Here is a 14,672-nt window from a genome sequence, read left to right as displayed (position 1 = left end):
CTGATGGTGACTTTTAGATGGTGTGTCCTGCCTCTCAACCCAATGCCTGCTGGGATACGCTCCAGCCACTCCAGTGACCCGGATCACCTCTAAGAAGGCATAAAAATGGTTGAATGGATTCATGTCAGAAGAGTCCAAATATTACAACACCACATTACTTCCTTTCTTCAACACCTACTGTTTGCAGTTTTCACTTCATACCCCGATGTTCATGAATGCAAACCCACTGGGTGTCTGAGTAAGTGTCTTGACAGCTGGCTAATGGTAATAAGTCCCGTCCAAAAGCTGCTTAGCTGCATTCATGGCTGCTACTTATTGACGATGAGTGGATTAAAGCAGTAAAGATTCATTCAGATGGATTGTTCTACTAAAAAAGTGTCAATATAGACAATTTCACTATAGACTAGTCCGATAAATCGAAGTGCGTTACTTAAATGTTTCGTTTAGTGGACATGGATTTCATTAAGGACATGGAAGCGTCTTGGCACAATGTGAAGGTTTGGAGTGAAAAAGAAACAAAGCGGTTCCTAAAACTCTTCAAGAATATTAATCACCACTTGTCTATAAAACTAAGGCCATTTCAGTAAACAAGATATTTGTAAACCATAACCCAACACAAAGTTACAAAATAAGCCACACTAATGAGCAACACTGAATGCTTAAAGACATTCTTTCATCTCACAATATGAACAAAAAATGATGACAACGAAAAGGGTTAGGGGGAAACAAGCCAAGACAATTTGGGTATTTCAGCATACTGACACAGTAATTCATTGAATCAGGAATGTAACACAGACCTTTACCAATAAGAAACTGACGTGTCACTCATTGACTGATTGATTTCTCTTTGAAGGCATTGCAACTTTTACTTACATAAAAAAAAAACTCCAGGTTTCACTAAAAGCACCGCAGAATCTCTCTTCCAGCGCCGACGCGTGGTCCACCGTTTAAGGTTAAAGTTTGCAGACAGCCACCCGCCGTGGTGTGCGCGTCGACCGTGAGGAGACGGGGTCTTGAAGACGGCAGCGTTTAAAGCGGAGGGAGAGGGAAGGTAAACAGACATAGATCCACGCTGCAGATAGCAGCCAGGGTCCACTGAGTGCAGCTCTGCTAAATGACTGCGGGCTACTGTGGTGGGAAAACCAGGGAGGAAGGGGGAGGAGGAGGGATCCTATTGGTGTTTGGGGTGTAAAGGTATGCCGGTCACTCCCACTGGTGCACCCCCCCACACACACACGCACACACACGCACACACACACACACACACACACACACACACACACACACACACCCACACACACACACACACAGAGGGTTTAAGAATGGCCTACCCCACCCCCTTTTCCGTAGACCAGAAAAGCGAGCCAAGCGGTCATGCATTACTAACCTGTGCATTGTGTGACTTAGAGTATCTTCAGGTGTTCATGCATTACCAAACTGGTTTGTGCTAAAGTTTCATTTAGTCAATGATTTTCTTTTTTTTTTTTTTAAGTTTAATGACCTACGCAACTCATAGGCCTCACGACTATGGGTAAAAATAAATAAATAAAAACATTTTCTTGCTTGTTTAGCCACTCAAAGATAAACCCCCAGCCAACGTTGACAATATTGCACCCCGGTCATGTCAAATTTGGGTCATCCTTTCTTCTTTCCCCTTGGAAGACAGATTGGGGAATTATTAACAATACCCCTCTTTCACCACCGCCAGGGGAAGCGGGGGTTTATGGAGGGGCAAGAGACGGAGAGAGAGAGAGAGAGAGAGAGGTTGTTTGTCTAGTAGCCTGCTCGCCTGATGCCATGCATGTGCAAGTGTGTTTGCATGCACTAACATTCATGTCATGTCTGCGTCCTTGGGATTTAGCACGCACAACTGATCAATCCATTACAGGAAAAAGGGCCAGTGTTTGAAAGCGTGCGTGTCCCAAGGAAAAAAAAAATAAAGGAGGTTTGTGACCCAGTAGGACGTAGTTGGCAGTTAGCGACCTAGTTTGTGTCGGCTAAATGAAACTGTAAGCAGGGTTGTGACTTAACTATCAGGATAGTAATGGCCTGAGGAAGTCCAGATTAGAATCGTTGTCCACAATTGGAGGAGAAAATAAGAAATAAATAAGTTTTTATGAGGGGGTGTGCGTGTGTGTGAGGTGATCAGTTTTTAAGAGTGAAATTGTCTCTTTTTTTAAAATCAAACTCAAACATATTTAGTTTTTTAATTTAGTAATTGAAAAATGGATCCTACATGTACGTGTTGGACTAGCATTCAGTCTGAAGTGAAATCAGGTAAAGTGAGAGGATTTGGCAAAATTTTCAGCTGCGTCTTCGGGCTTTCATTTTACTTCTCAAAGTGTTGTAAAGTTTGACACAATTAAACAAAAAACCAACTGAAATCTTCCTCTTCAATTAGTCTAAACCGTGTGGAACAGGAAAGCACTGCAAGCACACAGTACATCGTTTCTTGAACTTAGACGATGTTCTCCCAAACCTACCATGTACTTTCCCAAACTGTCTGGGTTACCCTGGGAACTTTTAACAAGTATTTGTATACAAAGCACAGAGGCCTTTCCTGAAACGTACAGAGAACTTTTTAGGACCTGAGTAATTACTTTTTGTCAAGCTTCCAATTAATTATTGAAAGGTACAACAGGATCCATTAGAGGACATTCCAAGGACGTCTTGCTTACTTTCATGAACTTCCCGATTGCTTCCATGGCGCTAACGAGGTACATTTGGAAAACTCGTGTGGTTCATTACTCTACCGCAACTTATTGGGTAATTTCTTGGTTTTTAAAGGGTAGTTTCAAGAATTTTTATTGGGTACTTCTAGTGAACTTGCACTGTTGTCTCCCAAAACCTGGAGTGCTGTGTCTTTAAATAAGCCAAAGACTTTCCGTAAAGTAAGTGTCTGCTTTCCTGGAACCTACTGGAAGCTTTCCCAAAACTTCTCAGCTACTTTCTCCCTGCTTTTTATGTAGAGATGAACCAACACAATCAGGCTCTGCTAAATCAGAAGATAAGAGCAGAGGAGAAATGCTTCTCTTGCATTTGGTGTCACAAGCAGGTCTTGATGCTCACTTAAGATTGTTACCTGAAATCTGATTTTTTTTTTTTCTGCATGGTCGTTCATACTACCAATGAATGGTCCTGAAAGCGACGTCACACCGCAGCGTACTGTAGGAAAATCTGCTTAAGATGTGAAGTGGTGGGATTGTGATGAGATGCACTTCAGTGACACAAACTTCTTTCATAAGTTCAAAATCATAATTTCCAGACGATGTTTACGTCCTGATTTACCGCGTCTGGCATTTTCTGGTGCGGAATCATGACACACGTCTCTTACCAACGTCAAAAAACCAGACATGACTGGTTTGAAATCAACTGGATACATTTGATTTAGAAGCGCATATGGAAGTGGAAAGAGGCCAAGTAAGGACCAGACCCTGATAGATCTGCAAAGTTAAGGAATCACAGTCATAAAAGACGAGCTCAGATAAAAGATTCATTTTATTGACCTCTTAACGTTAAATACCAAACAAAATATTTTGTTCAGTTCCAAGACTTAGACTCTAATCTACACAAAAAAAGGTTTTTCCCTTTATGTTGTGCACTAATAAATAATGAGTTACAAATATAAGGCTTTCTGTTTGCTTCAAAGCAAAACTATTAGTGCACACATCTCAAACTAGTGCGGCTTTAAATTAGCAAATGACTCGTTATGCTTGTCATTTTAGAGACCGAGACGCAGAAAAACGGGGGGAGAAACTCCTTTATCTTTCCAAATACACTCCTCTTATTTAAAAAAAGAAAACATTAATGCTTAGATTTTCTTTTTATCTTCTGATCAGTATGGCTTTAATCGCTTCAATATGAAAACGCGGAAAATATAAGCACTGCTCAATGGACAAAATTGCTTTATGTCACATGAAATTTTAATGCAGCGCTTTATCATTTCTAATTTAGGGAAAAACCAGCTTTTTTCTGCTGGTCCCATATAGAACTAAATAATACTGAATAAAAAAAATACATACATTATTGTTTTACTGAGTTTCCAGAGGATTATCTCCACTAAAGAGAAGTTTTTCTTGTCACTCTCGCAAATATAATTTACTGTCCTTCAGGAGGATCTGCGTTTCTATTAAAATTGTGTGCAAAACTTTGTAAATATTCTGCAAACGTAGAAAAAAAAACAACAACACAATTTTGCAATTGCTGTGTTTCCATTACATAAGACACACAATGAAAGTCACACATAAATAAGTTTGTCCACGCGGTAAGTCACGTTGCACCATCATCGTACTGTCACTTAATGATTTCTTCTTCGTTTTTTCCGCCAGCACTAACATCTGGTTATTGGTCACATGACCTGCAAGATGTGGGAAAAAAAGTTTTTCCATTGCAGTTCTGTGAAAAATGTTAATTTCAACAATCTCATCATCTCAAAAACTCTTCGTCGAAAACTGACATTTTTTTCAAAATTGAGCGAATTTATTCCAATTCGCTCAATTTTATGGTCAGTGGAGGCGCAGAAAGTGACTCAGTGCCATCTGCTGGGTTTCCTTAGATTAGAAAACTTTATTCCTAACAAACTGAACTTGACGGATCAGCTTGATAACTGGGATCAGTTGAAAATTCACCAACTCCTCTGAAACAGAGGTGCTGAATCTGAGCACCACCACCGCTTGCTGTTTGCGTTAACCCGTTGCATCCCGCAGTCTGTTGCGTGCGTGCCAGCCAAATAAGACTTAATTTGTCTTCCCTTTCATCTGTCTGAGAACCGGAATAATTCATTACAACAAATTATGAAATCAAAGCAGCGTAGTGTGATAAAAGCATCCGAGGCATCGACCTAACCGATCAAGACTTCTGCTGTCAAATTAAGCAGATTCACCACAAGCTTCACCATTCATTTTTAGTTTATTGTATCACGCACAAGTAAAGCAAAAATTACACCAACACGGTGAAATAACTCCACTGAAATGTAGAATTGAATAAAAGCCACCTGAAGAAAGACTTATAAAATATGCAAAGTGCAGAGGAGAAGAAACAAATATGAATATTTAAGCTTTTCCTCATGATTCATCGCAGCGCTACGAAGCAGGAACCCTGTCTGGCTGCAAAGACAGAGAGACGTAAGGAATGAAAAGTGGACTATTAATCCAAAGGGTAAACTTAAACATCTGGTGATTAATGGTCGTGGAGACTTGATAAATGCAATTAAGATGCAGCCGTTGTATATGTCTTGGAAAACGGATAGTGCTGACGAAGGAGAAGCTTTTAGCAGCGATATGTTTTTGTAAATCTGAGTCGGAGAGTTCATCTGTCATCACTGTACCAGCTTTGAAGTCCAGGCAGCAAAGCAAGAACACTTGGTGACAAATGTAGATTAACGAAAACCACATTGGGCACCATGTTTAGTCGGTTAAAATACTCACAACAACAAGTGAATTAACTTGCTTCTACAACGACCTAAATATGCCTTTATGAAAAGTTTTTGTTCTTTTCTTCAATTCCAGCAAGAGGGGCTCAGATGTGGTTGGGTGGTGGTGAATGGATTAGGCCTGAGACGCATTTTAAAGGAGATCTGAGTCGGGATTAATTGCAGGATGTCTGAATTTTCTAAATTCTTCCCGTCTGGTCTCGCCAAAAAGTTGAAATGAACCTGCTAATGTCTGTGGCTGAATTATATTCTGAGTCGGGTCTTCTGGTTCCAGTCCGGTCACAGGTAATAATATCCTTATATTTATGATAAACTAGTGCTGCCTTTTCTACAAGATAGCTTTTTTTTGTGCAGTAGAGAAAAACAAAAAACGTTTACATTTTTTACATTGAAAAATAACGGCAGCCGCTGAGGATATTATTTCTCATCTTCATATAAACAATTAATGAATACCAGAGGCTAGGAATAAAGATTTAGTGAACAAAGAGAAATCAGAATAGTCTAAATAGATTTATAAAAACCTATCCTCAAATATTGGCCAAAAAAAAAAAAAAACTTGATCAGTGCATTCAATGGGTGGAGAATAAATCAATATCACGATAAACAAGTGATCTATATCGGTAGAAAATATGTCTGATAGAATATTCAATATGTAGAATATTCACTGAACTCCGATCCAGAACCGCACAGCATTCTGGGATATGTAGGCAGAGGAAAGGCTTAGCTGCTCAACCTCTCACGATCAGCTGAAGGTTGGTAGAATCAACTAACTCACTCACTCTTTGGTTTCCTAGCAACTCACTCACTCTCTCTTTGGTTACCTAGCGACAGGCTGTTGAGTAACTCGGCAGCAGCAGTTTCAGGTTTCACTACTGTGCTTGGTAACTACTGAAGAATAAAAAAAATTACAACGGCGTGGAGTGAAAATTGTGGATAAAACAGGAAAGGTCACACCACCATCTTGGCTGCATGTCAAATATTTTAAACTAATCAATAATCATTGGTTATCGACTGACGTCACATGCTCATATCATGATAAGTTGTTCAAGTCGTGTCGTGTATTTCTTGCTGCGATTTTAGCAACTCAGTCTGATAGCAATTATTGACAATGAGAAATAAATTTCCTTAATTTCCAAAGTTTCAAAAAATCCATTAGGAACTCATTTAATCAAACCGATCATAAATCGTAAAGTAGTGCAGAGGATGAATCCGATCGAGGATGAAAGAGACACCAAATACTGTTTGTCCTTTAAGAACACGCCCCGGTATGCTAATGCTTCGTATGCTAATGCTTAGCGAGGCGGGCGGCCGATGACCAGGAGTATCACTGTCGCGCGCGCGCACGCTCCGCGGCGACAAGTAAAATAAATCTTGCATAAATCTTTCCGGCCACGAGGATCTCAATCCGCCCAACACCAGAGGTAGACGGCCGGCTTCATAAATATGGAGGGCAGAAGAAGAGTGTTGAATATTTTATGGAGCGAAGGCCAGCGGGAGAGCGAGGGCGAGGGCGGCCAGGGAAACCACAGCTGGTTCGCCTCCGTGTTATATAACAGATGCCCAAACAGACGGACGCGCGAAGCGGGGAGACGTACTGAAACTTACACAATACTGACACGCACGCGCGCGCACACACACACGCGCGCGCGCGCGCACACACGGCAGGGAGTGAAAGGAACGCCGAGCGACGGAGAAGTGATGAATGGTCACACACACACGCATGTTCTGCGCGACCATTGATGCTGTCCACCCACGAGTGTTTTCATCCATCTTATTTTCATCGTACACAAGATGCCAGCCTGTGTCAGACAATACCGGGCGTAATACACACATAAACACACACACACACAGAGAGAGAAAAGAACATTTTAAAAAAAAAGGCAAAGGGGATGGATAGAAAAAAGGAGGCAGACAGAGATGTAAGATGGAGTAGCTGTAACTTTGCATGGAACAAATCAAACAGAAGCAAATCACACCTGAAATCTTAATAATCAGAAAGCGGTCAAATGATGATGTGGGAACGTCTGAGCTCCCAGAATGCCTCATTTTTCATCAGTTCTGTGTTCCTAAAGAACGTGAGTACAAATACCTGAAAGGCTGCAGAGCTATCGTTCCTAAAACACAACATGTGGTTCAAAGGAGGCATTAATAATTCACTGCGTCTGCTTTTAAGGGATTTCCGAACAACTTATCGTCATGTGGATGTGAAACAAACTGTAAGATTCGGGGCAAGTGTAAGAGTCGCGTCGCTTCGTTGTTCTCAGGGTGAAATTACTCGACGGATTTGCAGCCGCAGCGTTTTAAATGTACAAAAATTATGTTATAGATATGATGCTAAGAGAGGAGACACGCATATCAATCCGATGGTATCCTGTTTTAGGTAAAGCTAGGGGTTCCCAAACTTTCCCAAACCGAAACAGGATTAGCTTCATTAGTACAGACAATGCTACGAAGTACGGGAAAAATCATCAACTTTTGTTGTCTCTACAATAATCATATTTGTTTAGCATAAATGCTGCCTCATACCTTCTGATGTTAGCTGGCTACGCTAAGCTAGCTTGAGGAGCAAAGCAACTTGGTGAATTTGCCTGGCATCCAATCAGAAAGATGAGAGAGGCAAATAACATTTTAATAAGATTTTCTACCCCATATTCTACAATATTGATTGAAGAAGAGATTAGATTTTATGATTGAAAACAATGTGATGAACATTTTTTATTTAATTTTGTCCACCCCTCCACTTTGAAAAGCTCTGGGTTAACCTAAAGTGACCTTAAATTGTAGGAAACCCCAATAAATATTCTGTTTTGAAGAATATTCATTCTTCTGCCACTCACTTTCAGCTGTGATATTTTTGAGGAGGCTTCCTTCAAGTTCAGCCTGTGTCAAGTCAACCTTCAACTCCCAAACTAGATCCAGGTCTTGACTTTAATTCAGACCAGCTCACTTTTCAATTCTCAGCCAGTCGACCCATTGTCTGAAACTGGAATGAGTGTGGTTCAGCTGCAAACCAAGTAATCCAGACAAACTGGCATGGAGGTACGGAGAGGACGAAACAGAAGCTGTGTTTCCATTACAAATGTCCGCAAAACGTTGTTGATGTTCCGCTAATGTCGGAAAAAGACAATTTTGCGATTGCGCTGATCCCGTTAACACAATTAAAATCACATGTGAATAAGTTTGTTGATATGTCATTACAGAGCATGCAGGGCCATCATCCTGTCGTCTTCTCCGTCTTTTCCGCTTAATGCAATTTTGCAAAAAATGCCAGTTTTGATAAATGCCAACTTTGCATGATTTTGTAAATTCTGATAATTTAATGGAAAGTTGGCATTTTTAATAGACTTTCAAAGCAATTTTTAGAGCAACTTTGCATTAAAAGTGTCATTATTTACCGAATGACACTTCATGGCAAATGTCATAAACATTCATAAAGACTTCTTTATGTTCATGACATGTGTTATGTCACGTTTATGACAGTGTCATGTCAGTCTTATGCACACCCCTTTAAAATTTTTTTTACTGAAACAATGACTCATGATTAATCATGATTAATCTATTATTGAAATAACCATCAACTAATTTGGTAATCGATTAATCTCTAACTGGAATATACAGATTCAAAAAACAAGTAGTAATTAAGTCAAAACTGTACAAAAAAATACATACATTTTGCATTTTAGATGAAGACCATTCTTTGTCTGTAAATATATTCAACCAGAGTAGTTTTATCTTCACCTGGTTCAAATTCTGCAAAATTCTCCCATTAAGCACCTTTTACTATCCAGTTATCAATTGAAAAAAATAGTCAAATCAGCCCTACACTGCATTGATTTTTTTTTTCTTTTTTTTTTTAGCTTCTTTGCTACAAATGTTCACCCGTAATCGGTGAACATTTGTAGCAAAAAATGCTAAAGGAATGCTAAATTCCTTTAGCATTCATTTAGCTAAAGGAATGCTATCTTATTACATTTTAGGCAATAAAATGTTTCTTTTCTTATTTTATACAGAAATTGAATAATTCGTTTACCGGCGATTTTTTACATATTTTCAATATTTTATCATAGAAGCTTTAGTGGTTAAATGAAAGATCTGAAAATGTGCCAACTGTTTTATCAGATTATTTAATCGACTATTCTGATATCAGGGCTGCAACTAATGATTAATAAAATAACCGTTAGACAAAGTCCCAGCTCAAATCCAGCCTGGTCGAGCTTCAGCTGAGTTGGGAACAGTGGGTGAATAAGTCTGTCTCTACATAAAGCAGAGCAAAGTTGGCACAGCTGTGATTGTAGTGAAGGGTGATTCCAAAGTACAGGCTCAAGAATACAACAATACGAATGCGGCCACCTTTTTAAGATTTTCATTCGTGAGACATTTTGCGAAGAAGCATCGTTTTCCTTCCTCCTTTATGCACCACTTTGTGTTGGCTTGTCACATAAAATCCAGACTGGACACAATCAAGTTTGTGGTTGCGACGTGACCAGATGTGCACTATGAATTAATCGGCTTCCGCTCCTTCAGAACTTTTAAAAGTACTTTCTCTTTGCACACATCCTGTTCAGAGAGCTATTATCAAACGGAAAACAATTGATTAGAGACAATAAAGAGGAGCGCGAGCGAGCAGAAGAGCAGCGTTGCTCCTAATCGAGTTGTATTCAGTGTTGCTCATACACACAAGGTGAAACGGAATGAAATTTTAATACCGCATTTCCACATTCAAATAAGCATTCACTCTGCAATGTTGATGCAACATTGACGGATTCATCAACATTTTATATGTGCAGCAAGAGACGAGGCAGCGGCGTCCTCGATAAGCCCGAAACGTCAACGTGCCGAACAAACAGGCGGCTGGAAAACTCAGCAACTGGAGCAACTTGCTCTACAACTTTTAGTAAACTTATGTTTCAGTAGCTTAGCAACTCATTAGTAATCGATTGTCATCTTTACCCGTCTTCCCTTGAAGACCAGAGGAAACAATGATGCCAGTCCTGGCCAGACCGATTCTTCAAATCAGGGACAACAACACTCTACAGTGGGGAAGTTCTTACCTCAGAAAGAAAAGTCAGGGCTAGCTAGCCGTCTTCAGTATCAGTGAGGTTTTTAATAATGAAGTCAGAGGAAGAAGCTGCTTGAAAACACAACATATTTCTTCTTAAGACAAGTTTAGGGTTCACTGAGCCGAGAGAGGCAAGAGAACGCAAAACGCAAAGCCTCCCAAAAATTGGAGATTTAGCCGCAAAACTTGTGCTTTTCTTGAAGTTATCGAGGCGATCGAGCTTCTGATCTCTCGCTTTAGTACAAACCACAACCACAAAAAATACAGTGCTGTGAAAAAGGGTTCCTGCATTTTTGTCACCAATTTGTCAAACAGATTTTAACGTTGGATAGACATAACTAGAGTGCAAACAGAAAACTGAACTCCACTCTGTAGAAAAGGTTCAAATTTGCCAAGTTTGAGGATTTGTGACTATGAACGACGTTCTTAAGGTTACGTTACAGAATTATAGACCAGATTTTGGATAGGCCCCTTCAAAACTTTCTGGGGAGTTTTGAATCATTCGTGTTGCATAACCAAAGTTTTAACCAATAGTTCTGCACTGACTGTTGGACTTTCCCCTGCAGGATGTTCTGGTAGAGAGTCGTGACATGCTGAAAACATGTAATTTCCCTTTGGGATCAATCAAGTGATCTTGAATTTGATTAGTAGTTTGTGGAACATCGATCAGTATATTTGAAGATTTCAATGATGACCAAATGTAATGTTTATTGCTTGTTTCACAACTTGCTACTGTACTTTGATTTCATGACCTGAAGCACTTTGAACTTTTTATTTATTTAACCAAAATAAACTGTTTGTGATCTTGTTTTCGGGTGGTTGTGGTTAAGTGCGTCTGTTTGAGTCTGGAATAAAGTTTCTGTCTTTTGTTATTGTTGTTGTTATGTAAAATATGTGGAAGTTTGCGGCCGGAGGCGTTGTGTTAGATCTTTTTCAGACTCCGAGCAGAAGACGTTATACATTGTTCTTTTATGCCGTTTCTTTTTTTGGGTTGGCCAGAATTAGCCATCAGTGACGCACTATAGTCTTACTTATTATATCCTCGCACCTCGCTGCAGATTTCAGCACACACCACGTTTCTTAAAAGTAGCTTACTATAGCAAGGATGCATGTGATGAATTAAAGGGTTCGCTCTCTCATTTATAGCCTCCCCAAAGTGTTAAGGGTTGTCACATTGCCTTTTCCTTCTTTTTTACCTCCCTTATGTCCATTTAGTGAACAACCAGCGGTAATTAGAATAATGGCAGGCAGCTAGAGCATGAGTCACATCAGGAGCAATAAAAAAAATGAGCAAGTGAGAGAACTAACTGGTTAAAATTGGACTAGAGGAAAAAAACACAAAAGGTACCTGAGATCATAAATGATAGCCTGGGTCCTTTAAGAGGGTGAATATGCATTCACACGCACACACACACACACACACACACACACACACACAGGTTGAACGCTCACAAAAATCAGAGGTGCATAACAAAATCTCAATGTCCCACCTATTAAAAACAACAATAATTTCCGATGCTGAAAACTTCTCTCACAGCGAGACGCAACCCCTCAGTTCCATCAAGTGTTTAGTTAACACAGAGCAGGGTGATTTAAAAACAAGCCTGCAAGGTGATTTTGATAGCACACACGCACACACCCTACGGTGCAATAAAACCACATGGTAACGGGTGAAAACAACACGTCCACAGGCTTCGTATCTGCATGCAAATACACACACACACACACACGTAAGCATGTTCAAGGTGGCCGTCACACACCCATATCAGCGCAGTCCATGTAAACACTCTGCCATCCGTCCCTGCTTCATAGCCTCTCCCACCCACTCAAAATACAGCACACACACACACACCCAGAACACACACTCCTACTCCATCCGTCTACACGCCCATCCTCGCCTCTCCTCCTTTTTTTTTTTTTTCTTACATCCGTCCGTCCGTTCTTACCTTGCAGCAGGCTCTGGAGGTTGAGCTGCGCCTGCTGGTGCAGCTCCTCGACACACTCCGGCCTGCTCCACGAGCCGAACACGTTCACGCTCTGTTGCCATGGAGACCTGAAATGGGCCGCGCTACCACCACCGCCGCTGCTGATGCTGCCGCCGCCGCTACTGCTGTGGTTACCGTCGCCGTGGCTGCTGACGCTGTTGCTGCCACCGCGCCTTCCGCTCTCTGCCTCGAGACCGCTGGCGGCTGGAGGAGGAAGGGAGCGCGAGGGAGGAGAGGAGGGCACGAGAAGGAGGGCGGGAGGAACGGTGAGAGGAGGTGATAGATGGATGGAGAGACGAGGAAGGGAAAGACAGAGATGAAGAGGAGAGCAGGAACATCGTAGGGAAAAGTGGGAAGGAAACGAGCAAAGAGGAGAAGAAAAGAGTTGATGATGAGGAGCGGAAGGGTGGGGTGGAGAGGAAAAAGAGGAGAGAGAAAAAACACACATATAAATAAAAATGCATGATTTGCATAACTAATACCCAGAGACGTAGATTACATAACATTATCTGTTGTCAGGGAAAACAAGGATCTAGGAAAGAGGAAAAGAAAGAAAGTAGCAAAGAAGGAAGGAAGAAAAGGATTCATAATTTTAAAAAAAACTTCATTAATGCGAAGAGGAGGAGAGAAAAGTACAGAACGGATTTGGAGGGGAATCAGAGAGGATCGCTTAATTAGCCGGGGAAAGGAGTTAAGAGGAAGATAGAGAGAAGGCGGAGGGAGGGGATGAGAAGAAGGATACATCAGGCCAGAGCGGGATGAGAGGATAAAAAGCCAAAAAAAAATTAAGAACTGGGAGAGAAGGGAGATCAAGAGTGGGAGGAGAAGAAGAAATCAGATACTAGCAGAGAGGAGGACTGAGATGGTGGGGTTTATTAAAACAAGAGTGGGAAACAAAGCAGAAAGAAACCAAAACATGACGGGAATGTATGGTTCTGACACAACGTTTCTAATTAATGAGCCGATCTGAGACATTCAGTCACTGACGGTCTCACAGCCTGACATGTCACTAGCTGCTTTTCCATCAACGAGAAAAGTGCGCAAATTGAAATTTCCAAAATAAATTTGCTAATTGGAAACCAGTTAAAAAAATTTTTTTTTAAGTTTTTCGATAAAATGTTGTTGCGCTAGAATGAGGAGGTTTTTCCACTGTATGGACACAGATGTAACCGCAATCACACGAGTCACGTGATTAACAGCCGGATGTTACTACTGGCAGAAACAATGAAGAGGACAGGAAGTGGTAGGAGGAAGATGGTTTTTTTTGTTTGTTTGTTTGTTGTTTTTTTTTTACTCTGATAATCGGTACCTGGCTACACCAAACCTCTCAGTCATGGTTTCCATGATTTTTAAATATCGCAATTGCAATTTTTTCTTTTTATTGACATTAGCAAAATTTTAGACAAAAACGTTTGTAGAGTTACGCAGCTAAAGTGACCAGCAAGGTAACTTTAACAGAGACACTGATGAGAGATGAGACCGTCTTCTATAAGGGTTTATTTATGTTCTTACAAACCTATAGATACTGTATCTGGTCCCTCCATATATTCAAATTAATTAAAGTAACAAAAACTGGATGATTTTCAGATTGAAACTCAAAACCCTGATATTTATTTGATCAGTGAAAGCCAGGTGCTGCGCAAAATAACACTCTTCGGTGTGAATGCCGTGACCGAGAGAAGAACACTCATGGGGTAGTTATTTTGAGCATAATGAAATATGAATAATATAAAGTCGTCGCAGAGAGTGAAAAAAGTTGTAAGAAACTGTTCAAAAGCAAACTGCAAGATGGTGAGAGAGAGTGAAGCTTTAAGTAGACAACAGGAAGGCTGAAGGTATTACAACAATTTTCCCACACAGTCTCCTCTGACAGAAGAGGTTTTCTTCTAAAATCTGATGATCTCAAGTATCTATGCTTTACATTCAGTATAATACACATCTGCAGTTCAATACATTATTGATATGCAGATGAGTTTTAACTTGACCTCAGTTCACTCTGATTCAATCTGAACCGACAGAATAAAATTATTTTCCACGAAGGCCTTCAACAATGATTCCATTACCTGCAATAGATCAGTCGTTCAGTAATTAAACCTTAAGAATAAAAATTATATTTCCTAGTTTATGAAGAACAAATACAAAGTTAATCACACATGGAAATAAAGAGCTGGCGAAATTCAAAGGCTACAATCATAAG

General features: G+C 40.4%; 1 protein-coding gene across 6 annotated transcripts in view; it reads right to left on the bottom strand.

Annotated features, from left to right (window-relative positions):
• nhsl2 (NHS-like 2) overlaps window positions 1–14,672 on the bottom strand; it is a 120,359-nt gene that overhangs the window by 26,780 nt on the left and 78,907 nt on the right. For 5 of the 6 annotated variants that reach the window (XM_008435153.2, XM_017310488.1, XM_017310489.1 and 2 more), the window contains exon 2: window positions 12,437–12,679. In XM_008435153.2, coding sequence (XP_008433375.1) covers window positions 12,437–12,679 — 243 coding nt within the window. Of the gene's footprint in view, window positions 1–12,250; window positions 12,374–12,436; window positions 12,680–14,672 lie in introns of those variants that run through there. The other variant, XM_017310492.1, reaches the window with a different exon arrangement.

Source organism: Poecilia reticulata, linkage group LG18 (assembly GCF_000633615.1).
Source record: "Poecilia reticulata strain Guanapo linkage group LG18, Guppy_female_1.0+MT, whole genome shotgun sequence".
Lineage (NCBI taxonomy): Eukaryota > Metazoa > Chordata > Actinopteri > Cyprinodontiformes > Poeciliidae > Poecilia > Poecilia reticulata.
The sequence above is the reverse complement of the archived record's forward strand: the minus strand, read 5'-3'. Positions and strand labels throughout refer to the sequence as shown.